The 27,631-nt window shown below is 31.7% G+C and overlaps 1 protein-coding gene across 6 annotated transcripts in view; it reads right to left on the minus strand.

The window, feature by feature from the left end:
* LOC126736083 (oocyte zinc finger protein XlCOF6-like) overlaps window positions 1-16,252 on the minus strand; it is a 66,034-nt gene extending 49,782 nt beyond the window's left edge. For 4 of the 6 annotated variants that reach the window (XR_007660606.1, XR_007660604.1, XR_007660605.1 and 1 more), the window contains exons 1-4: window positions 16,011-16,252; window positions 2,338-2,955; window positions 1,722-2,282; window positions 1,251-1,659 (exon numbers count right to left, since the gene is read on the minus strand). Coding sequence is in view for 3 of the 6 variants with exons in the window: in XM_050440292.1 (XP_050296249.1) it covers window positions 1,251-1,659; window positions 1,722-2,282; window positions 2,338-2,955; window positions 16,011-16,085 (1,663 nt within the window). In the remaining 3 variants the exon portion in view is untranslated. Of the gene's footprint in view, window positions 1-1,250; window positions 1,660-1,721; window positions 2,283-2,337; window positions 2,956-12,267; window positions 12,482-16,010 lie in introns of those variants that run through there. The other 2 variants (XM_050440294.1, XM_050440293.1) reach the window with 2 other exon arrangements.
* Window positions 16,253-27,631: the final 11,379 nt, after the last annotated feature.

Below are 27,631 nucleotides of genomic sequence, written 5' to 3' on the forward strand. Positions count from 1 at the left end.
ACCACGGTCCCCCGATTTAACCTACCTTGATTGTTATCTGTGAGGCCAAATAAAGGATTTAGTATATAAAACTCGACCAACTACTCAAGAAGAAATGATAGTCCGAATTCAAAGAGTGATAAATGGTATACCAAGAGCGGAAATTGAGTCAGCTGTCAACTCCACCCAGAAGAGATTAAACCAGTGCATTCAAAATAACGGACAACATTTTGAACATTTACGATAAAACTATTAATTTATTTTTAACGTTTATTTTTAAGTTCTGTGTTCTTGTTTTTAGTGTTATTGCTCCTGCTGTTGTTGGATAGTTTTATTAAGACAATTTTTTCTGAAAAATTTTTTTTTAAATGATTGAATTTGATTGAAAATTTTTTTTTTTAAAAAAGTCAGGAGGTTCTTTTTCTTAGTAACCTATAAGAGATTACAAAACTGATTTTTATTTTGATAAAAAAACAGTGGCGTGCCATTTTTTAATGTAATAAAATTATATTTTGATCAATAGACAAGATCAGTCAGATCAAAGACAATAAATTATTTTCACTAAATTATAGAAAAATGTATCCTCTTTTAAAATATATAAAAATTAATATACCATTACTTTTATTGTTTTTGAAAAAACCTCAAAAATGTGCTACCATTTGAGTTATCGCCATCTAGCGGCGACAGCAAAAGTGAAAAATTCAAAACCAAATAAGCATTTTATAGTACAAATTATGCTCTTTTATATGAGCCTAACTCTGCTAAAATCGGTCAAAAGAAACGGGAGAAATCTTGGTTTATTTAAAAAAACAATTAAACTTGCCCCACCGCTTTATTTTGATAGATAGAATAAAATGTTTTAGACAAAAAATATAGGGAAATGGTCAGTAAATATGAGAATGATATTACCGATATACTTTCATTAGACAAAATTCTATAAAAATCTCATTTTTCTACTTGGTGTTGGCTGTTACGCCCTCTAGCGGACGTTTGACAAACTCGAAAATAATTTCCAGCAATTTCTCTTGGCGACTTTTATCATGATTTTTTTTTCTCAAATCTATACGACCAATATCTTATGAGATATGGCCGTTCGCTACCCTTAACTGATCACCCGGTATATGACTAATTAGCTACTCAAGTGCCTTCTTAAATACTCTACGAGAACTGTAAAGTAGAGTATTCTGTAACTGAGTACTGGAGTTTATCTTCATATATCACTTAAATTCTAAAACTTGAAAAAAATAAAATAAAGTTTTTCTTTAACTTACCTGTATGACTTCTCATATGCATCCTTAAGCTACCCTTTCTAGAACCCTTATATCCACAAACGTTACACAAATACGGTTTAAGTTTTTTATGAACTGTATCCATATGGCTTCTCAGTCTACGTTTTGTTGAGAAAGTTTTGTGGCACAATTCACACTCCTCTTTTTGAACTTCGACATTTTCCCGATGAATTCGACGATGGTTACGAAGCTGCTTTTGATTTTTAAAGAATTTTTGGCAAGTATCACATTGAAAAGCCTTTATACTGCTATGAATCAGCTTATGTACTGTGTTTAATTTAGATAAACTATTCGTTTTATAATCACATTTGTCACAAGAAAACAACTCCATATCGACTTTATGCATTCTCCATAAATGAGATGTAAATGGTTTCCAAAGATTAAATTTTTCCTATCAAAAAATATATTATTTGTTATTACATAAAAAGGCAAAGAGAAATGCATTACTCCTACCTCACATTCCAAACAAGAAAATCCATCATTAAGGTGAGATTCAATATGATATTCCATGTTTCTTGGATTTTGCAAGGAAACCTTACAATTAGCATAAACACATTTTTGGGAACTATATTTAACTATAGGATCACTTTTTTTCATTAAATTCTTTATAAGTTTTTCAGAGTTACCTGCTGTAATATTAACTTGCGGAAGTGGAATTTTTGGTTGTGGCAAAGAGTGGGTAACAGACGCCTGCATTTCATTCTCTACTAGAGACGTTTTTTGAAAATCAACATCCATGAAATGCTCTAGATGAGGCATTTCTAAATTTAATGGTATATTTGAGGCAAGTTTTGGTCCAGGTTTGACTAAATTTATAACATCTGGTTCAGATTCTTCTAATTTTGACTTGCTAGCAATATCACTATTCATGGCCATTTCACTTTCCAAAACTTTCGGTTGCTCAATAATGTGATTTTTTTTTTCTAAAGTTCCTGGAGGTTTTAGTTTTTCAGTTTTCTCAAGATCCTCATCCTTCTTTTTATCTCTTTCTTTGGTAGAATAAAAATATACGGCCTAAAATAAGACATTTTAGAAAATTACTACTGACCACTGGGCAAGCCCAACTTACCTGAACAATCAAACTCAGATCATTATTAGTCACATAATGATCATGAAACAAGTGGCTCTTTAAAGAAGCCTTATGATAAAATATATTAGTACAAGCAGGACATTTTAATTGCACCAGTTTTCGAACAGCCTTATTTTTATGCAAACCTTCCAAATGCTCTGTAATTTTAGTTTCTTTGGTGCAAAGAAAGGGACACAAATTGCAAACAAAATATAGCATATCTTCAAATGACTCCCTATCATAATGCCTTGGCGATATTGATGATGTCATACTTGAGTTGCTTGTTTCAATAATATTGAGGCTTAAGTCAGTTGGTTCTAATAGTTTGGGATCACAGTCTTTGGATTGATTTTCCTCAAACTTATCAAAAAACTTATTAGAACACTTTTGCAGTGGAGGGAGGCTGGTACTGGTGTAGTTATCCATTCCTACAGAATCTTTTAGAACAATATAATTGTTTGTAGTATTAAGATTTAATGGACCTTCTAAGGGTAATTTATAGTCATTGCTTTGGAGTATTATAAGGTCCATGCTTTGTAGGTTTTGGTCTGTAGGAGCTGAATCTAAGTTTTGTAAAATGGAGGAGAACTGGCAGTTGTTCATGATAGGAAGACATTCCTGAAAATAAAATAAATTTATTATTTAATGGAAAAATAATAATTACTTAGTTATAGTTGCCTCCATCAACATTGCGGTGTTTCAATGTTTTGCGGTTTATTTATCAAATGAGCCACTGTACTCTTGTGACTCTGCCAGCGCACCTTTGCTGATAAAAGAAACCGCAAAAAAGATTAAAAGTGTAGTAAATTAATGAGTTAGGAGTATTGAATTATTAAATCTAAATTAATAGAGCCTATTTTTCTTATATTTTATGTAGATTATACTTTTTACATGATAATTTCAACACTCTTTATCAGAATTACCAAACTAATATAAATCAGCAAGTTTTTAAAAACGATTTGAATTCATCAATTAAATTTTATTTAAAGAAAAGAAACAATACTGTATAATCACAAAAAACAGTAATACAATTTTCTTTGCTTAGATTTTAGACTCATGTTTAGATTCAATTGCTTATTTCTTCTTTATTGTGCTGAAAGTGGATTGCCTCTTTATAATTAAATGGTGAAAAATTTCAAAAACTATAATTGATATATTAAGAATTTACTTATATTTTTTCTTGTTTAGCACCTGCTATACTCTTAAAACTTATTTAGACCATTTTATTACAATACTATACTATGTTTATACACTCTGTTACAACCTGTACATTAAAGATAGTTTACTTGATTTGAACCCCTATTGTTAATTTCATGTAATGAGCGGAATTTTGTGTTTTATTTTTTTTATCCTTGAGATCTTAGAACATTGAAACGCTAGAATTAGTAAACAAAAACTTTCTTTCAGTTCAACATGTGCACAGGGGCAAGGCGGGTATTTTGTTTACAAACATTCACCGATTCTCTGTTGTCAAATTTACACTCATTTTCAAAAGAGGAAATTTTCAGCTATATATCAACACATATAATATTGTTAATTTAACTTATTGGTGTTAGATTTTGGATTAAAAATAAAAAGTAGAAATAGATATATGTTCTTCTAAGCACAAAAATAACATCTACAAGGCAACAAAAAAATTATTAACATTCTTATTTCTAAAACCGCTTCTAAAAAATTTTAAATGGCAACACCACAGGCAAAAGCTGATGTCATCGCGCAAAATGTCTTCTTGACAAACGGCTTTGTGTTTACTTCAGCATTTGTAAAGTTCTGTGTTTTTTTCTTTAGTTTTGGTTGAAAAAGGAAAAAGATTGAGACATTTCAGTGTTTTTGTGAACTGTTACGATAGTAAAAACTTGTGCCGTTTGTTTCGCACTATGAAAAAAAGAGAAAAAGGCGATTTAGGCCGATCTTTTCACAAGTACATACCGATATTCTCATAACATCATATCGAGGAACAACCGTCGTAAGAATAATAAAAATTTATTAAGAAATCTATAATAATTATAAAATATTTAATTGCCATAAAAATGCTTTTTATTAGATAAGTACCATTACTCTAATGAAGTATGTTAAAAAACGCATAAAGAGTTCATACACGGTATTATTGTTTATAATTTAAAGCATATTCTATTAATAATAAATATTTATCATGTAAATATATTCTGACGACGTCACTGGTAAAGATTTCTTGTGTCTGTGGAATCAACAATGCGATTGACCGGCGTTGCGATGTTGTTGTCTTTTTCTTTAATATAGAGACGTTATCTACATTCATTTAACTTTGAATGTTGACTTTAGTAATATTGTTGTTCTTATCATATTTTATGAAAAAAAATGCTTCATATTTTATTAAAGAGGAATAGTATAATTTTGCGCCTGTCAAAATGTGTGACAAATTTTTATAATATTATATAAGTGTGTTTTTTCCATTTCTACATAAGCATTTGGCATTATTGCATCAAAGATGTTGCAAGCAAACAAATGGCCCATAGTTCCACGGCAATGTTAATTCTAGCCTTTCAATGTTCTAAGCTTGAGATTCAGCCACAATTGTGAATCCTATATAGCCTTTATTGGTAGCACCATAGTACATGCAAAAACCAGCCTGTACTAATTCCCTAAAAATTATGTGAGCAATTGCTAACTATGAACAATATCCCGGATCTTCAACCCTTAAAACTAAGTAAGATCGATATAGCCGCTCTGAATAATTGGTCAACATTAACTATACAATTATTACATTAAAAAATTGGACCAAATAATAATATAAGACATAAGCCTCTATATGAAAACTATTGCATCAAACACCCTAATCACCCTTCTCATTGTCATTTACGTATTTTTAAAATCTAGACATAAGAGAAAGCCAATACTAAGCATGAGTACCACTTCAGCAGACGACTTTCTATCTTTCAACTTCGATAATACACAACCGCAAACGCCAAAACTTTAGACTCAGCGGCATCTTTTGCAGAAGAAGACCACCGGATCACCCCGATGAGTGCCTCAGAGAAACCCAGTTGACTTCTTAAAAAGTTGCTGTATGGCTTCAGCTATTATCTACATGAAGAAGATCTAATGAATACAAAACGATCCACGCATGCTATTTCGTAGCAAAAACCGGAGTCAGCAGTTCTAGGAATTGAAAACATCTAGTATCGTTGATTGAATATTTGGGAAGATACGCAATCCTGTGTTAAAAAGTGTACCCGGTCGACTATCGGATTGCCGTTCAGTTTCGTGCACCGTGAGGTGCTGCCGTGAAGCGTCAAATCTAGGAACGATTTATTTTAGCTGCGTGGATTTGGCTTTTGGCTTCGTTGAGTCAGGTTTTCAATGACGCTGGAATCTCCGGTTACGCGGCCGTGTTGGATATTTTTTTAAGATATGGGATGATGCTGCCAACTATGTTTTTATTATTTTTTTTGAACATACAACACGGTGTCATTTATGTGGTGGTCAAGTGATAAGTGATATACTTAAGGGCGGAGGCATATTGACATTTCTTAAAAGTTAAATTTTATAAACAAATAATTACTTACCAAAATATGTTTTTGAGACAAAAATTAATACAAAAATATATATAAAAAGCTATTTTTACAAAATTACCAACAAAGTTTAATACAAGTTATAATTCCAACAAACATTATGTTTCCTCCATTTTGTGTTCAAGAGGGTCAAATTTTTAAATAAAAAGCCCGTTGCACTTAATTAACTAAAAACTAATATACAAAAAATATGTGGAACAAATTTTAAGATATAAGTAGGTTTCACGTAAATATTATAAAGAATAATTAAAATAATTTATAAGACTTAATACCGATGGTAATATAACTTCTTGATCAATAATTTTTTGTAAAAAGTAACCCATTTTGTCATGTGATTCAATATCTGAAAAATTGTGCAGCGTAGTGAGATCTGTAAAGTAAGGGGTTGTGAGTGAGGATGTTAATAGAAATAGAAAATAGGCCACATTTTAAGTTTTAAGCGACACAGGAAAATTCTCAATTACCAGTTGTTACAACTATACTTAAAACTATAAAAAGATACCTGGTAACAAAAAAAAACATTTTGTTTAAAGACCCCGCATCACGGTTATACAGGACGTCAATAGAGGTGGTATAATTAAAGGAAAGTTGAGCAATATAGTGTCCTTTTATAATACAATCTAAATACTTCCTAAATTTTGCAAAAAACTGAAATTTGGCAAAATCATTTTATTTTTTTTCTGGCGTTATTTCAAAATATATGACAAAAGTATTTATTAAATGAATAAATTATTGTGACCACTTTTTCTCGCCTATACGATGACACCTTTAAATTTAAAATACGACGTTCTGTCTTTAAAGAGCCATCATCAACTTTGTTTTTCTTTGTCGGCGCTATATTGACCATTTGCAGTTTAACGACGCGGGAATCTTTGGGCGCCCGGCCGTTTTGTTATTTTTTTAAGACAAGGGCGATGATGATAACAGCGCTTTTATTTATTTTGTTATTGCCGATATGCGCTGTGATCTTGCATAAATAACTAGATAAATGTGGTGGTCAAGTAATGTATTGGAAGGTGCTATCTCTTACAACTTAAATTTTATTAACAAATAATAAATTACTTACCAAAATACTTTTTTGAGATAAAAATAAATAAATAAGAACAAAACAAAAATTCAATAAGCTTTTATTTATTAATTAGAAAATTAACAAAAATATTAAATAAAGGTGATGATATAGGTAGTTTTCACGTAAATATAAAGAGTAAATTAAATAATTAAAGATTTAATATCTATATACGGTACTATAGTTTTTTAGAGTCAATAATTTTTTGCAAAAAGTAGCCCGTAATGTGATTTTTGACAATACGGGTTTGTGAAACCAGCCAATATCTCAAAAATTTAGGTTTAACTTTTAAAAAAGGGTAGTGAGATCTGTGGAGTACACTCTTTTTGGACAATAATATTGAAAAATAGATACCTTTAACTGAAATTAATATAAAAATAAAATCGCAAAATTTAAAAGGTTTTGAATAAGGGTGTAAAAACACTATAAAATATAGAAAATAGGCCACATTTTAATTTGCAATACAGGCAAACAATTAATTACTAATTCTTAAAACTAGAAAAAGTAAATAAGAAAAAAAAACAATATTTTGTTTAACAGTATGAAGGGTCTCATCGCGATTATACAGGATGTCCAAAATAAGGATGAGCAGTAAATGGTTTAATTAGGCGAAAGTTGCGCAATATAAATGCAATGATTAAATAAATGCAATCTAAAAATTGGAAAAATGCCAAATACTTCCTAATATTCAGGAAAAAGCTGAAATTTGGCAAAATGGTTTTTTATTTTTTTCTGGCGTTATTTGAAAATATAAAATAAAATCATTTATACATTGTTGTAAACACTTTCTCTCATTTACAAGTTAACATCTTTAACTTTTAAATACGACGTTCCTTCTTTAGAGAGTCATAATCAACTTTGTTTCTTCTTGTCGACGCCATGTTGGCCACTTGCAGATTTGAATAACCCTTTTAATTACTTTTTCAACGAGGTAATTTCTAGTGAGTAGTTAGAATCATCCCTATTAAATATAACTCTTTTAAATACAATTTCGAATTTCAAAAAATTCAAAACATACTTTATTCATAAATACATGGTACCTACTTGTTGACATGGTACTTCTATGATATAAATTAGGCACAAAATAGGACCATGAAACGAACCCTGCTTACTACACAAAGTTCAGACAAACTGCCATTTGGCCAAACAAACTTTTTTCTGTATAACAAAACAAAATTTTAACCATTCTAGAGCAACTCCCCTAAACCCATATCTAGAAAGCTTACCGAGCAGTATTCCATGGTTGACACAGTCAAAGTCTTTAGAGAAGTCGCAGAATACCGCTGCAGCAAAGTGACCTTCTTCAAGCTCAAATATAATCTCTCCAGGAATGAAAACATTACTCGACATTCATTTAATATGTATTTTTTTTTTAATTAGGAAAGCTACCATTTCCTACCATAACCCGTTTCTCAATAACTTTAAAGGCTTTTTAAGCTTTATTTTTATCTTTTTCATGAATGAATTTCATCATGAAAACAATTATTGAAAATACTTAAAATACTAAAGACCATAAACATAATATATTGATTTAAAATTTTCTTAAAGTAAAAAAAAAGAAAAAGAGAAAATGGCTCTCATAGACATGAAGACACAATATCTTTAAGAGTTCGGATTGATTTTTGTAGATAAAATAGATAATTTTCTGTGAGGTTTATAATTAGATTTTTTTAAAGATTTTCTAATAAGATTTTGAGATTCCCATTTTAGGTTGTTATAAATCAAAGTCTTAATTATTAAATGCAAAAATTTATCAATATGCTGTGGACATAGGTTTGGTTATTTATATTTATTTTATCTATAGTAATATTTTATTAATTGACTTGCATATATTATTATTTACTTTTAGAGTATGATAAAGTTCATTAAAGGATTTTATTGTGTTTTGACATAAATTTGAAAAATCCTCTGATGGGTTTATTAGAGAAGATACATTATTTGATTTAGCAAAGCTTTTATTAATTAAAAATATTTCTTTCTGATCACTTATTTCTGATTCGGCTTTTTTCAAAAAATATTCACAATTGTTTTCACACTTTGTTTTCTCTATTAACATTCTTGCGAAATATCCAGATACATAAACATTAGAGCACGTTTCCAAACTTACTGTTTTATTTAAATAATTTGAAATTTTCAGATCAGAAGAAATGGAGCTACTTGTACATACAACTTCGGAATAATAATGATTAACATTTTTATGAGATTCAATATCTGAAATGAAAACTTCTTCACTAGTCTGACTATCGTCTAATTTTAAAAAATCTTGGACATCTTCTTCACAATTTCCACTGTCTAATGATTTTTGCAACCTAATATTAATTTTGCATTGCAAAGCAATTCGAAACTGCTGCACACTTGGCTTTGCATTGTATCCACACCTATTTCTTATAACAGAAAATAAATTTTCTAGAGGATCCTGATTAAGATGCCTAGTTAAAACATATTTGCAATCAAAAGAGTTTGTTAAATATTCAAATAAAACAAGGACTGAATTAAGGGTCCAAATAAATCCGTTAAGGCAGTAATATTATTTCTTTTTTTATTATTTTCATATAATTCAATTGGGCTAAAATATTTCAGACCAAATTTTAAGTTATTTAACGACGTGGGGTGTTGGGTAGATATGGGTCGTCTATCAGGATTTGAGTCAAATAAAGTTCTACTATTGAGAGAGTCAAATATGGTGTTAAGTCTAAAGTCTTAAGTTAAATATGGTTGTCAAGTAGAATAATGTTTTTATTGCAGCTGCAAATGAATTTGAGAAAACCTGGGCAGCCAGTTTAACCCTCATTTTTTGCCAAGTATTTGGATTTATGTGGATATCTGTAATTTTCGGTAATGCTCTTGTGGTTTTGCTTTCTTTATCTATAAGTAATCTTACATAAATAAATATATACCTATAGATATAAATATAGACCCTATAAATAAAAAGTAATATCCTATAAAAAGCGTCTTTATCCCGCCTAAAAATGTTTGTGATACGTCTTTAACATCTTCTAGTTAGCAAATTAAGTCGCCTGTTAAATTTAAAATATTTGTTTGCTGTAGAACTTTTTTTGAAAAGCAGAGCTTTCTTAAAATAAATAGGAATTTCCAAATTTTGCTAAAAAACAAACAAACTTTTTATCCTAAAATGATGAGGTCTATCGTCCATTTACATTTGTGCATTAAAAGAATTATCCTGTCTATATGTAAGTAATATATAATAATAATTATAGTTATAATAATATTATAATACTTATTGTCGTAATAGGTAAGGTTTGTCACCAACTTGTAAAAGGGTTTGAAAATATGCAAAAGGGCAAATAGGAATATTTTCAGTAATGCGAGCACGAGAATGAGCATTAAAAGTATACCCACTCATGTACTTTTAATACAACAGTTAAAAAAATCTGCCTATAAAAAATAAAGTGTCAAGTTTAAGTAATATTATAATATTCTTTACTTACCATTTTCCCAATTTATTGATGAAACTTTTGCATCTAAACTCTCAAGGCTTTGAGCATTACATGAGGTATCAGGCAAAGAAATTGTGTTTCTAGAGGCCGGTTCTATAATTTAGAGTAAATTTATAACACTAATTTGGAAGGAAACAGTAAAATATCAAAAATAATACCTTTCCATGAAATTGGTACAGCTGATTTTAAAAGTCTCTTTCGCTTATTACTTACTGCAATATATATTTTGTCAAAATGTTTCTCGCAAACCCCTTTGTTTTTTAATAAATTTTCATCCATAACATATGTTTCCGCATTGTCTATATTTTCTATCCACTGGTTAACCAACACTGGTTTTAAAATCGGAAATTTGAAAAAACTAAGAACATTGTTTTTACATTTTTTTACATTATTGCACCCACGATACGCACACTGATTAATTTTGCCTAAAGGAGTCATTGTCTCACAAACTAAACACATTTACATAGTATATCTATCTATTTGTGATTATGATATCCAAGAAAATTTTTTAACAACTACCAAATTGCAACACGGCAAACACGAACCTGTGCAAAAACTCTCCCACACGACTCAGGGATGATCGGCCGATTACTAATGAGAAGCGACGGACGAAATTATTTTCGCGCATACTGGAGAGAATCGCCATCTATTTTTCAGGCATATTTTCGGTCACGCTTTAGCCCATAAGGTTGCGTATCTTCCCAAATATTCAATCAACGCTAGTATCTAGTGGACTGATTCTTACCCTATGGGAACCACTGACACAACTCTATTAGTAGAACCAAGTTTACAGAATATAGTATACAGGGTGTCCTGGAAAATGTGAAAAATCTCGCGGATTCAGGCAGAAAATAAAAAATTAATAATATAGAACTTTCCTATAAAAAAAATTTCCTATAGGCCTTCCAAACGAAGATACGGCCCCTTAAAGACGCTGGAAGTCGTTTTTCTTTGTTATTCTTAAATAACTTTTGAAACACTCGGTATAATTTAAGAAAAATTTTACATGATCAATACTACTAAGGACCTCTTAAAACGGAGTTTTTTATTGAACCCATTTATCTTGTTTATTTAACTAGGGGCGGACTATGTTGTACATTATAATGTTTAAATTTTAAACACCCTGTATGATAAACAAATAATAAATATGGATAGCTTGAACCTTAAACTAAAGAAAAGGCACTCTTGTTCATTATCGATAAAATGATCCATTTTGGAGAAAAAAATTAAGGAATCACTGTTTTATTATAATTAAAAAAACCATGATATCTTCTTTCTTTTCAGCGATGCGACAGATATTCAAACAACAATGAAGTTCCATTTTAAGTCGATTCATTTCAAAAAGTACGTTTTTAAAAATGCAGTGTGGTTCTTAGAAAGGCACCTTAACAAAATTGTTTAAAATAATTTAAACCTATGTTTTTCTTAAGACGAAAAAACAACCTGAAAAAAGAATGTAATAAATAATTAAATCAACAGTTAATTAAAAACTTCATAAGTAGGTTCAGCTTGGGATCTGACATCTGATACCCTCGCGGGTACGACGAATAGTGGACTGCTGTACTACGAGTAAATCTTAATAGATCTTATCACGTCACAATGATATGACCTTGGTTAAATACACCAAGGTTTTGCGGTGACCCCAAACGTAAAAATCCAATAGCTATTAAATCAAGATTATTCCTGGTTTTAATAGAGAAACTCCAAATAAAGTTCTCCATTCAATCGTGGCGGTAATACGAATGGCCCAATCAAAAAAATGCCAATAGATTAATGAATTGGAACGATGTTGACGCTGAGAAGGAGTGTCAGCTACAGCATCCAAAATATTTTCCTCCAATTGTACCGTACGTACTGTTCTTCTCTGCCAGTTTCCCTCAGACATTGGTCAATTCATTGAAATATCTTTTGATTTGGAATAGTGTGATTAGTAAATCTTTCTTCATAAAATTTTTTTACTTCCAAAGTATTGCAAGACACAAGATCATACATAAGATACTATTTGAATACTCAATAAACGTGAATTCCATATTTGGACTTATATACAAATTAAATTCTTTTATACAAATTAAATTCACCATGAAATCCAAAAATCAATAAATTATTATCAAAATAAAGGATCAATGTACTAACAAGGTAAAAGATGACAAGTTTTGAAAGATAGGTATTTGTTTATTGTGTACCATAGAAACGTTTGCAAAAATGGTGCGTTTAGAAAAACAAAAAGTGCTGATAAACAGATCAAAAACATTTTCCTTCATTATTTTTTTTTCTTCAAAATGGATCATTTTATCGATAATGAACAAGAGTGCCTTTTCTTTTGTTTAAGGTTCAAGCTATCTGTATTGATTATTTAAGAATCTTTATCATTCAGAGTATACATGGAATTCTCTACACGTATTTTAAAAGAAGTGGTTTTAGAAAGATGTAAGGCATTTAATATGAGTACTTTGGTGGATTTTATAACTACCACATTTGAGAAATATCGCAAGTTGCGATTGCTAGATTATACAAATAGCTGAAGTGCCAAGAATAATTTGATGTTTGGTAAGTTTGTTCGAGGTTCTACGAAACTTACGGTTTACAAAATTATGGAGAACAAATATCAAGTTAAAATTGTTTAATACTATCTGATGAAAGCTATGCAGTTTAACAGTAGTCAATAAATTATTCCAACTTGACATATTGCAAAGCAAAGAGAATTTGTGGAAATTAGCTCTAGTATAAAGTCCATCGCGTCCAAACTTATTCTCATTAGCTGCATTATTAAGCTTTACTAATCCCACTATTGCCTCATGGTCAGACAAACCGGCATTAATTGTTGTACACTGATTTTCGTGTTGGTTAAAATTCGTACAGAAGTAATCTATCAGTGAGGAAGAAAATGGTGAAATCCGGGTTGGCTGATCCACGTGCATCTTAAAATTAAATGAGTTTAACAGATTGAAAAGCATTCGATTTGATCCATTAGATTTGTCTAAAAAATTTACATTAAGATCACCAGTCAGAATCAACATCGCATTAACCGAAATTTCACTTAAGAGGATCTCCAACTTTTCTAAAAACAAATCTAAATTACGAGATGGAGATTAATGATCAAATCAAAATAAAATATACAAATTTAACTTACTGCTAAATACAATAGAAAACTCGCACACCTTTCCAATCAATAGATGATCAAATCTGTCAATAGTAATAAACACAAATTTAGTTAAAAAAGCTTTCTCTAACATAATAAGAGTACCACCATGTGTATATTGCTTGCATGAAAATTTGGAAATTAGTACATAACCAGGGATATCAATAGGCTCATCAGACCTCAACCAGTGTTCAACAAGAATTAACACACTAGGAAAGTTAACTGATTCTAAAAATAGTTCCAATTCGCTAACTTTTGAACGCACAGATTGAACATTAAGAAATGCTAGGGCAACTTGATTATGGTGGGAGTTTCTATTAAAAAAGAAGATCCAATAGCAAGGGTGTCTATAGATTGGTCTAGTTGAGGCGTAACTGAAGACCTACCTTTGATCAAGGCTGTATCGCTGATTATCCCACTATTGCTAATACCTAAAGATGCTAATACTAATTTGGATAACAGAAAAGTATTTTTAACATATAAAACTAAAAGTTTGCACATAGATTTGGCAGAATGACGGTACCTAAAATTTTTTCTGACATCAGTAATTATTCTCACAGAAAAGTTATGGTTACAGATGAAAGAATTCATAAAATGAATTGTATTGTAATATCTGCTTTTTGAGCACTTATTAAAATCGCATTTAATACAAACTATTACATTAGTTATCCTGCCCATTGATAGCAAGGATTTTATTTGGGAAAAAAGATGGCAATGTACAAGAAAAATCAAGGCAAACAACAACAGACTCCAAACAACAACTCCTTCTGACTCAGACATTTCCTTGCGGTCCCTTCAAGCTTTCATAAAGCAAGAGCTTGAACACCAGACCGGGATTATTAATAGACAGATTCACATATTGAAGGACATCAATGTGGAGATATCTAGAGATATCTCCCAGACCAGTTTGAAATCCGAGTCTCTGGTAAGTACTTATAAAAAAACATTTGGGGAAGACTAATACTAAAGAGATACGACCATGCAACCCCATGAACTAGTTCAAAGTAAGAAAAACCATATTTCTTCAGGGGTGATCAATCAAACATTCAACCCCTGAACACTAACCCTACACAAGCCTATATAGGTCAAAAACATTAAAATATGGCAAATTATAAAGAATTCATGCTTGTATGTAATTGCTCTAAAATCTCTAGGTTTTAGACATATAAACACTGTAATATCAATTTTCCTTTAAGCATCCCAATGTTATTACTCAGTCTGTTTACATTTACCTACTCTGGACTGCTGCTTTATTAAATATTGCATTACAAATCTATATGTTCAGATCATTCAAAAGGGATTAGTTTTAAGTTCCAGAACTAGAAATTGGACAAAAATATAATAATAAATTTATTAGCAATAAATAATGGCATTACAATTATAGTAACATAGACCCATAAATTAAATAAACATATTCACAAATAAATAACTTCTTTGATTCCAATCGCAAATCAGAATACCAATTCCCAAAACTCCAACTTAATTGTATTGTTTTACTTATCTAAATACCCAATCAGTAATTGGTTCAACATTCATTTTAATATCAATACCCTACATTATTTTGCTAACCACTTGATGCACAATGGTATTGGATGCACACACAGTATGTGCACCTTTAAACAATAAAGTTAATATCTTAATCAATTAAGGTTAGTTAATAATTGTTTATAAACCAAACAAAAAAAATTAAAATAGCCCTCAAAAGCAAAACAATAAATAAAATATACCTCTTTCTAGTCATAACTAAATATATTATATTAAATGAGATATTGTATAATTATTATTAATTATCCACTTATCTAATTCATTTTTAACTTTAAAGTTTTATGTATATTTGGTTAATATTTAATAAATTAGTTTCTCTAAACAGTAGTTCAGATGAATACCTTTTGCTTTTAAGAAGCATTATTTTAATAATCCACTTTTGTACAGCTTATACTTTGGAAATTACTGTAGGTCCTGCATAACCCAAAGCTACATTCTCATAAAAAATCACAGGCTTAACAAGTGCACAGTAAATTATTCTAAGGGTTATCAATACCTACCTATGAATATAATTATCATCAATACCTATGATTGTTTATTGTTAAAATATAGTGAAATTGTTAGTTTTATTTTATCTTAAAGAGTGCTATCTAAATATAAGGACTGACCTGGTACATACATATTACTTATATTTGCTGATTGAGCAATTTACAACCCAATGATTTTTAGATTTTTTTTGGTATGTTTAGGAAGCTTATCTTCAATCTATTAAATTAAAATAAAAAAATCTTGGCATGAGCCATTTTTTAAGAAAAAAAACAAAATTTATGTTGTAAAATTGATAAAAACTGGCCAGAACAATACATTATACTTAGTAAGTTTATCTTATTCTCATCAACTTTATGGCAAAAAATTGAGATTTTTAAAAAATATGTATACTATTATAATTATTTAATAAGGAACCAGAATCTTACCTCTGAGGATAGTAATTCCACATTACTAGACCAAATTGGGTCAGTTGTTGTAGATGAAAGATGTTCACTTTTCATAGTTTTTGATACAAATTCACAACCGTTTTTTAGGTTTAACTAGATTTAATTATTTCATGGTTAACATCACAGAAACACAAATATATATCTCAACATTCAGAAGAAAATTTACAATTAATAACAAACAAGTTTGTTTTTTATCACTGACATAATAGATGGACAGCCCCCCCACTCATTACGCGCCGTGTGATCGTTTGGCTCCAACATATGAGAGAGAGGTCTGAGAAAGAGTAGGAGCTAGTTTTGCCAAAAGCAAAGTCGTTATTTTAAATGTTTTTCTTTGGTTTTCACGTTGATATTTTTGAAAAGTTTTTATTTTATATGGTTATAAAGTCGGTTCTTTAATATTTCCACCGTTAAAAAACTTTCATCTGATCTATCATTGTGTAAATAGATCATAAAAAACATTAATGGTGACATATAAACAAGGTTTGGCCACATTAAAAGCATTTGCCTTCTAGTACCATTATTTTTAGTAGTACACCCAACAGTAGTGTCAATATATGGTGTGACAAAAATTTGCTACCATTTTTTAAATGCTAAATTTCACTACCATAATTAAAACTTTTAAAAAGTTTTATGTTATTCTATAACAGCATTAGCGAAAAATTCATTTCACATTCTCTAATGCTGTTATAGAACAATATAAAACTCATAATAAAATATAAAACTCAAATAAAAACTCTTTTTTATTCATTAATACAAGATTATTCTTATTTAAGTTTTTATGCAAGAATTAATAGTAACGGACAACTGAGAAACACTAAAAATTAAAAAATGCTTTGTTATAGAAACATGTCCTATAAGTACCTATGTAAAAATTTTATATACCTACCTATGTATGTGATGTTGAATTTTTTTTTAATAATTTTTAATGTCAGTATTTTTCACATTATCCAGTATATAATTATAAGACAATATTCTTCCTAAATTTATTCTATTTTTATAAATGTCTATTGGGAGCAATAAAGACTAAAAATTTGCCCAAATTAGCTCCATCCTTCACTTGCTCTCTCACAGTACGTCGGTGATAGTCGTGCGACGGTCGCTCCATTCTATTATGTCAATGGTTTTGTGTGTTTCTTATTTCTTCTTCTTCTTTACTTCACCTGTCTACCACCGTTACAGTCCTTTATAACTTGTCATGATGTGAAGTTAGTTAAATTGGACTTGCTAAGCAACCGGACGTTCGGTGGCGTCAGGACATACTTTTTTTACGAATTCATTAATAGCAGTGTAAAATATTTCACTAGCCGTTGGAGATCAAAAATGCATACTTGGCAAAAAGAGGGTCGAGGCGGGGACTCAAGTTACAGTCGCGGATTAGTCAGTCGAGTTCTGGCGGTGCGACATTTATTTTGTATTTTACTAATCAAAATTATAACCTGTGTTTTTAGTTAAAAGTGCCTTTTCTTTAAAAGTAAGACTTTATAGAGCAGCGGTGAGGTCTAATCACGTGCCTAGTTGAGTGTCTAACCCAGTTTGTTGAGTTTGTTAGTTTGAGACTGAGACTTAGAGTTTTCATTTTTTCTCCAGTTGTGGGTTAATCCGAGGGTGAATCATATCGATTGCATCATAGTGAATAATGAATACCTATAGTTATAGTTAATAGTGTTAAGTGTTTTGTTATTAAATTGGACCAATTTTTATAAGTACATCTAGAACAATTAAGTGAACATTTGACTAACGGGTCAATGGCTAATTGTATATTGTTTATATTTACTACCTACTAATAATTTATTAATATCCAAATTAGAGTTTATGTGTATCAGAGAATCACACTGATTTTTTGTTTAGTTGCAGGCAAAATTACATGAACAACAAATAGTATATGTGACGTTATTTTGTTTGTGAAGCTAGGATTTATTTAACGTGATAAATAAATTGCACTTTAAGTATTTTCTTGGTGTGTGTTTTGTGGTTTGAAATTGTTGATTAGGTTTTTTTTAAGATTAGCAGACAAATTGTTTGCGATCTGATTTATTAGTTTTATATTATTTTTAAGTTTGTTGATAAGGTAGAGTATATGATGGATGCATAGTTGTTTTTTTGTATATAAATAAAGACAAGTTGTTTAGCGAACGGAAAAGTTAAACAGCATTGTTGTTTTGTTGTTGTTTGCCAATTGAGTTTAAAGTCATCTAACAATTTTGAAAAAGACGTTTTTGATGTATGTATGGTTATTGTTTGTAGTTACTATTTATTAGAACTGCATAGACCAAGTATTATTATTTTTGTGACAGTTATCACCTGCTTCTAGTAGTAGTAGTAGTAGTAGCTCTAGTTCTTCAGATGGAAATTACAAACGAAGCAAGAAAACTAAACGAAATATTGTCTCCAATATAGATTTATGCAAGCCAAGTACCAGCCGCAGTTATACCCCTCCTCCCACAAACGACAAAGTGGAACGACTAGAGGCCTTGGTAGAAAGACTCATAAGTCATCAGACACAAACACCTAAACGAGGACAAATAATGGCTAAACCAGATTGCATACCCATTTTTACACCTGGAAACCCCAATTTAAGCTCCTCTAAATGGATTGGCAAAATTGAGCAGTTGGGTACTATTAACTTATGGGATGATACCACGATGATTTTTGTAATGCAGAGCCGTCTAAGTGGACTTGCCCGAAGATGGTATGATAATTTACCATCATATAATTTTTCGTGGCAAGAATGGAAAGAACTCCTGATAAAATCCTTTCCTGAGCATCAGGATTTTGCGCCGACATTAAGAAGCCTGGTTAATCGATACAAAAAGTCTGATGAATTATGGGATCGATATTACTTTGATAAAATGGAATTGGTCACTGCTTGTGAAATATCAGGCAAAAAGGCAGTATCGTGCATCATCGACGGTATTTCTGATACAAGTATTCAGGCAGGCGCCAGAGCAGCAAGATATGAGACTCCTGATACACTTTATGCAGAATATTTATCTTCACTCACCTCAGAAAAATTACCGCACACATCAAGACATTCAAAACCAGTCTTTGAACGTTTACGCTTAAACGTTTCCCATCGCAATGAACACAAACGTACTAGTAACAGAGAGCACCCAACCGAAAAATCAAGTAATAATGAAAAGCCAAAGTTTAGATGTTACAATTGTAAGGAAGAAGAACATTTTTTAAATAAATGTCCAAAACCTAAGATAGAATATAACAACTGTAAACGTCTAGGGCATTTAACAAAGGATTGCCGCAGACAATTTGTTAGAAACCAAATTGTGCTTCAGCAGTCGAAATGTACTAACGAAAAGTATTATTTCGATTGCTGTTTAAATGGATCAACATTTAAATGTTATGTGGATTCAGGCTGCAGTGCAGTGCTTATAAAAGAAGAGGTGGTACAATCGCTAAATCTTCCGATATATCCATCGACGATATTAATTTCGGGTTATGGAGCAGAAGCTGATGTTGAACTATTAGTAGTTCCAGATGAGGTTCAAGACGATGTTATGATGTTATGGTTGGACAGACTTTTCTTCATCAAACCCATCTAGCCATGATCGTATGTGGCGAAACTGTCAGGATATTGCCTTCTGATGAAGATGTGAGCAGCTGCATGAACATTGATGCTCGAAAAATACCATTATGGGCAAAAGAATCTACGGTCGTTCCACCAAGAAGGCAAGCCCTTCTTGCCGTTACATCGCGAGGCAGTTACGATGGGGAGGTCTTCATTCACGGAGGACTACGATTATTCCCAGGAAAGGAGCACATTGTTGAAGACTGCATTACGAATGCAGCTGATGGTTTCTTATCTATAACAAACTTATCAGATAACGAAAACAAGTTTGGTACAAGTTCTTGGTAAGTTATAAGCAAATATTAGCTAGATCTGTAATGTGTTTGAAAGATAGATCTTTTGACAATGTTATATCCGTTTTTAATGTAAAAGAAAATTACAACTTTGAACTCAAAGACATTTCATACAATAAAAATTTAACTGCTGACCAAGCTCAACGTTTATTAAATTTAATTAATGAATTTCGCGTATGTTTTGCAAATAATAATTCAGAATTGGGTAAAACTGATGTTTTAAAAATGTCCATTCATTTAAATGATAATACTCCTATTGTATATAGACCCTATCGTCTTTCTTATAATGAACGAAAAGTTGTGAGGCAGACGGTAGAGGACTTATTGCAAAATAAAATAATTCGTGAGTCTAACTCACCTTATTCAAGCCCAATATTATTGGTTAAGAAAAAGAATGGCGAACAACGAATGTGTGTAGACTTCCGTGCACTTAATGCTAAAACCGTTAAGGACCGATTTCCGTTGCCGAGAGCAGACGATTTTTATGAAAGTTTAAAAGATTGCGAACATTTTACTTGCTTAGATCTTGCAAGTGGTTACCATTAGATAGAAATGGAGGAATCATCTATTGCAAAGACTGCCTTTATTACTCCCGATGGTCATTACGAATACGTCCTTCGGGTCCTATTTGGTTTGTGTAATGCACCCGCGGTTTTTTAACGAACTGTAAATAAAGTGTTAGGCAATTTAAGATATGGAAAGGCCATAGCGTATATGGACGACATTTTATTGTCTAGCCAGGATTTTGATACGGGATTGGCCAACTTAAGAGAAGTATTTCAAACATTTGCTGCACATGGTCTTACTCTGAAGCTGTCAAAATGTCATTTCTTCAAAGAAAGGGTGGAGTATTTAGGCCATGAGATTTCCAAAGAGGGTGTTTAGCCAGGAACAGGAAAAACTGAAGCAGTGAGTAACTTTCCGGTCCCCTCAGATGTTAAAACTGTGCGTCAATTTTTGGGATTGGCAGGATATTTTAGGAAGTACGTAAAGAACTATGCTACGATCGCTAGACCTCTAACTTCTTTGACTAAAAAGCATACTAAATTTGTCTGGGATGTTGAACAAAGTAGAGCTTTCAACACTCTTAAGACAATTTTAGTATCCAGACCTGTTCTTACAATCTACGATCCAGAGCTTCCAACCGAAGTACATACCGATGCGTCTCAATGGGGCATAGGAGGTATTTTACTTCAAAAACAGCTTAACGGAGCCATGAAGCCTGTGATGTACTATTCCAAGCAAACCACTAAGGAAGAGCAAAGATATCATTCCTACGAATTTGAGGCTTTCCGAATTTATCTAATTAGAATACAATTTAAGGTCATCACTGATTGTAGTGCCGTTAGGGCTTCGCTAAGCAAAAGAGATTTAGTGCCAAGAATAGCTAGGTGGTGGCTAAGCCTACAAGAATATTCGTTTGACGTCGAATATCGAAAGGGTACGCAAATGAGTCACGTAGACGCTTTAAGCCGTAATCCCGTAGAGTGTACTTGTCGTAAATATTAATCACGAAGATTGGATGTTAGCTGCTCAAAACTCTGACGACAGATATAGATCTCTGTTGGACGTTCTAAATAGGACACCTTCCGACAAGGAGGAAGAAGATATCCATAAAGAATACTGTCTAACTGACAACAGGCTATACAAAGTAACTTCACAAGGTAAAAAGTAGGTTGTACCTAAATCGGTAAGAAGACAGACACTACTCCATTTCCACGATGCAGGTGGCCATATATCTGTAGAGAAGACATTGTCTGCCATATTAAAATCGTACTGGTTTGGTGGAATGAGGAGATATACAAAGAAGTATATTTCTAGTTGTCTTTCATGTCTCTACAATAAAGAACTCGGTGGTCATAGACCAGGATACATGCATCCAATTGAAAACATCGCTCAACCATTTGACACCTTACATATTGATCGCCTTGGTCCCTTTGTTAAGTCGAAAAGGAAAAATAATTATCTTATTGTGATTGTAGATGCATTTACAAAATTCGTTTTTATGAAAGCCGTCCAGTCAACGAAGACTCGACCGGTTATAAATTTCTTGCAAAGTGTTATGGAAAATGTTAGTGTTCCGCGACGCATTATCTCCGATAGAGGGAGTTGTTTTACGAGCAAACAATTTCGGGAGTATTGCGTTGGTTTGAATGTTAAACATGTCCCGAATGCTACTGTTACGCCGCGAGCAAATGGACAAGTCGAGAGATTTAATCGCACTATTCTTGCATCCCTTTCCGCTTCTACGGGCGAAGAGGATAGATGGGATGAAGCCATATCAAAGGTTCGGTGGGGTCTGAATTCAACGAAGAATTCTACTACAGGAAAATCGCCCTATGAACTATTTTTTGGATATGCTCCTAGAGGAGTGGCAGACGCAGTACTAGCCAACGAAGTCGTGCTAGATTCTAATACCGAAAGAAACCTGCTAGAAATATGAAATGCTGCTAGAGAAAAGATTGTCCAAAATCAACGCGAACGCAAAGTTAGATTTGATAAGCAACGATGCTTAGGTCAAAAGTTTACAGTAGGAAGCCAAGTACTAGTTCGAACTTTTCCTACGAGCAACCAAGGCGAAAGTAAGAAACTTTTGCCTAAGTTTAGTGGCCCGTACGAAATAGTTGAGGTTCTTGATCACGATCGTTATGTTGTCAAGGATATTAAGGGCTCCTCTCGATCGCACAGAAAGTATAGAGGAATCGTACCTCTAGATAAGTTAAAGGCCTTTCAGGTAAATGTAAGCTCAGAATCCGACGTGGAATCTGAAGAAGTTGAAAAGTAGCAATCCAACGTGCTGGATTGTAGAGAAAATAGCTTAAATACGATTTTAATGCTGTTTTCTCCAATAATTATATTCATTGTTTTCAGCGTGTTGGAAAATTCGAGGTCATTGGTAAGGTTGTAAAAAAAAGGGTACCCTTGAGAAAAATAATTGATAATCGATCTATTCCTTTTTATTTTATATTCTGTGCACAGTTGTTTGTTCTAATATTGTATCTTCTACTGTTGATAATTGTGACTAAAATAATTGTGGTCACAAACGTAGCCCATTTCTAATATTAACTTTATTATGTAGGTTTAAAAATTTGCCTTGGGAAGATAGTAGCGTGGCCGACTGTAAAATATTTCACTAGCAGTTGGAGATCAAAAATGCACACTTGGCAAAAAAAAAAGGTTGAGGCGGGGACTCAAGTTACAGTTGCGGATTAGTCAGTCGAGTTCTGGCGGTCCGACATTTATTTTGTATTTTACATACAAAATTATAACCTGTGTTTTTAGTTAAAAGTGCCTTTTCTTTAAAAGTAAGACTTTGTAGCAGGAAAAGAACTATTCTCTGATTCTATCATAAAATGTATATTTATGATAGAATAATATTTGTGCATGTAATTATAAAAATTATGCTTACTTAAAATACGGTCTGCCTACTTTGTAGCCTTGAATTTTGATTTTGATTGTTAGTACAGAAATCATATTCTTCGTTGTATAAAACCTATACTGTAACTATATTCTTGTGTTTCTTAGTGTTACGATAGTAGACCATTTTAATAAATATAGTTTGGGCTATATTTATTTTTATAGATTTTGCATATAAAAATTACTTCTTGAGCTTGGTTTATTACTATGAATTTCCCTAATAAATGTACAATTTTCTAGTAAATGTTGAGGATCTAGCCCATGTGTTATTTTGTAAATAAAAATAAGTGTTCTATACAATTATATATTTCAGATCTATTCAATAAAAATAGTATTGACGAGCAAAAATTCAGGTATGGCTGAATGATAATTTTATAAATTGTTAACTTTTTTTGTAATTTATTTAGCATGATTACACTGAAGGTTAAGTATCTATTTATGATTACCCTAAGTATTTGATTTCAACTATCTTTTCAATCACCTAATTTATGACAATAATAATAATAATAAGTATATAATAATAATAGCAAAAATAACAATATCTATATTTTCTATATTTATAGCAGTGGCGGTTCGTTAATTTTTAAGTTGGGCGTAAGTAACTAAATGGTAATATGAAATGAAGGATAAAAATAGAGCCGAGGGCGTACCCAGGATTTCAGCTAGGGGGGCAACTCATACCTGTTTTGAGAAGATGATCGGTCGGGTATATTAAAACAAAAAATCATGAAAATTGACTTTTATTAATTAGTTTGATTGACACAAAACAAAATATTATATATAATTATCATAATATATAATATATTATATGTATATTAATTTAACAGTAATATTCTCGAATTTGCTGAAAATTTGTCTATGGCAGTCTTTTCAATAAACTCACTGCTTTCTTTTAAATAATTACGATGTATGCTCATCAGATATCAACCTGTAAGCCTTTCTTCATTCATGGTGCTTCTAAGCTACGTTTTAATTCTTCGCAGCGTACTAAAGGATCGTTCTACGGTCGCTGTGGTGCAAGGGAAAGTACTTAAAGTAATCAATACCTTTCTGACAGCAGGGTGAAAAATGTTAACTTCGTTGAACAGATCAATTACTTCTATCTCCCTTAATTGATCATCTGATAAAGCTTCCTTCACCCATAAATTATGCCAAAGAGTTAGTTCTACGGTGATATTCAGGTTATAAAATTCTTGGAATGATTCTGCGTTCTTGTGTAAGTCTGTAATTCTGGTTTTGATCTTGGTCATATACAAGGGATGTAGCTTACTTAAAGTAAACGCCGGAGTATTTTCTTGGGAGAATCGAATATTCAATGATGAAATGAGTAAATCAATATATGGTATTATCAGGGAACGCCGCCAATATTCATTATCATTGTCTGATGGTGGATTACTTCTATGTGTTTGCTTGTGAGCAAGACGTGGAACCGAAATTGCTATGTTCAAATCCATTGCAACAGCTTGCGCTTTTTAAGAATTTCATTACTTATTCTATCAGGAAACTCGTGGTCATTTCTAAGAATGTCCTTGATATTTTTGATGTGTTCCCCCAGCGAGATCATGTTGATCGATTTAGCTTGCAGTGCTACTGGTTCTAAAACTGCTGATTTGACTATTGTTTGTAGAGCAATAATAAACACTAGTTTTGTAACGGCTGAATGCTACTGATATGCAGAAATTCTGGTGGCATGATTTTCCTCTACGGAGAACGTTTCCAGAGATTTCACAAGCTCTGGAAGATTTTGAGAAAATATTCTAATTGATTTATATTTTTCGGATCATCTCGTCTAACACAATCGTGATAGGTTTGGAGCGTAGTTTCGACGTGTAGTCAATTCTCTGAAAAACGTTATAACATCTTTTAGAGTAGCGACAGTATTTCTAATTTCTGGCACTGCGTTCGCATCATTCACAATAAAGTTGAGTTTGTGACTTGAACAATGAAAATATAAAGCACGAAGATTTTTTTTTCTCAAAATGGCTTGTACGCAACCCTCTTTCCTTGCCATTATAGAATAGCCATCGAATCCAAACCCTATGCAATCTTCGGTTGGGAGGTTAGAACCAATCAAGAAATTGTCAATTGCTTCGGAAATTGCTTAAGCATTTTGTGCTTTTAGTTCAAATTGTTCTCTGATTTTCCTTTTGAAAACCATCCATCCACCAATCTAAGGAGTTAAGAACAAAAAGACGTAGAAGCAGACAGTTTGTTATTGGAAGAAAATCAACTAAAGAGATTACTATACAGGTTGTCCCTAGATAGGTATGACCTAAAACATTTATTAACTGCCGAATTTCCAGAAGTTCAATGTAAAATGCATCCACGTTCCATAGCCATGATCAATGGTGAATACTTTTCTGACAAGCCTGCCAAAAGTAACAAACCAATCCATTCTTCACTTATATTAAAACCAGTCTTTATATCTGTGATGTATCTATCATCTGGTTAACATAGAATCACTACTTTCTAGGCGCAAAGAAATTAAACTAGACAAGAAATTAATTTTACGTGTGAAGATTTACCTTGATCTACATATACCTGTCTAAGGATGTCCCAAACTTCCTTTGCAGTTCTTGCTGATTTCACATGAACGTATAAATTTGTATTCAAGGTAAGTATCAATTTCGCCTCAGCTTTTGCCATCAAGTCGTTTCAGTCGGTCTCCACACCATCAAGACACTTCGATAAGCCTTCGAGCACAAGGAAATTTTTCAGTGCGAAAGCCCACTCCTCGTAGTTTTCGGGCCCGAAAGTTTCTGGGCCCATAACCTGATGGAAATCATGTGGAAACCACAGACAAAAGGATGAAATTGTAAGTAAAACTACTCGTTGTAAGATCTTCTAAACAACTACTTTATTTCAATGCAGACAAGTAGAGACCCATATACTTACTTATAACACTAGAGTAAAAGATAGACATACAAACGCTTGTCTTGCAACAATCTGTGAATGTAAAGGAAACGGATAGTTTCATGTTTTAACGTGAGAAGGCGCCACATATGTTTCGCTTATTTGCTGACTAATAATATATACTTTGAAAGTAACAAATTTTTCAAAAAAGATTCCTGACAAAAAAGTTAGTAAAAAAAAGCAACTTGGCAACATAGAATACCTCTATGTTTACAATACGCGTATCCGAATTCACATTGGGTTGTGTTTCTAGATATTTTTTCAATATGTAAAGCTAGCGCTCCATCGTATCCGGCGACGAAATCTAGAACGCAGCGTATGTCGTTTGCCAGCAACCTATTTATAGTCCGCGCCCGCTGTTATTTAATCGATAAATGCCCGTATCTCCTGAAATTCCCAAAGAATTTTAATATTTTTTTGTCCAGATATTAACAATCAATAACTAAATCGATTTATAGTGGTTATAAACCTCTACAAACTAAAGCTTTTTTGTAAAAATTACTTAAAAAGTCGAATTTTAAAGAAATGAAAAAGGATCCGAAAGGATTTAAATTAATTTTTTTTCTATAATAAATATCTAAACGCATTTGAGATGGTTACAAACAAAAGTTTTTTTGGTCAAAAATTATTGAATTGTTATAAAAAATATAAGGGGCTATGTAACTACGAACGGCTATAAGGAAAAGTTTTATCCATATCCTGTGACAGTTATAGCCATTTATAACATCTTACTCAATAATATTTAAACAAAAAACTTTCGCTTGTAGAGGTTTGCAACCATCTCAAATCTGTTTAGATATTTATTATACAGAAATATATTATACAGTGCTTTCATTTAAAAACAATCCACCCTTAATAACTCTCTCAAAAAAAAAAAAAAAAAAAAAAAAAAAAAAAAAAAAAAAAAAAAAAAAAAACGTTAAATTAGATATACAGGGGGACGTTTAATTTTGCATTTACTGATGTTCTGTCAATCACCTCCTCACCTCCAGCTAACCTCACTTTAATATGTCAAATGGGAACCCCCATCGTGTGAACATCATAGTCAGCAGCGTAAAATTCTCTATTCAACGGTACTAAAAAAAATTAAATCGGTAAATGTGTAAGCAAATAGTTAGCGAAAATGTCTAGAAATAATGAATATTTTATTTACGCCAAACTTTGGTATTTTAAATGAATACTTTTAGTGTGGTACCTACATCATTTTAAAATTCTTACATTTTTTATAATCGATCATCAAAAAAAAAAAAATACAAGCAATTTAGAAGTTAAAATGTGTGGTAACAAACAGTACATTTAGTTCAAGCAAATTATTTATTTTTTTAAGTAAAGAATGTGTACCGTTATTTGCGAGAAAAAAGAGTGTCTTCAAATTTTTTGCAAAAATTTGC

The sequence above is a fragment of the Anthonomus grandis genome, chromosome 5 (assembly GCF_022605725.1).
Source record: "Anthonomus grandis grandis chromosome 5, icAntGran1.3, whole genome shotgun sequence".
Classification (NCBI taxonomy): Eukaryota; Metazoa; Arthropoda; class Insecta; order Coleoptera; family Curculionidae; genus Anthonomus; species Anthonomus grandis.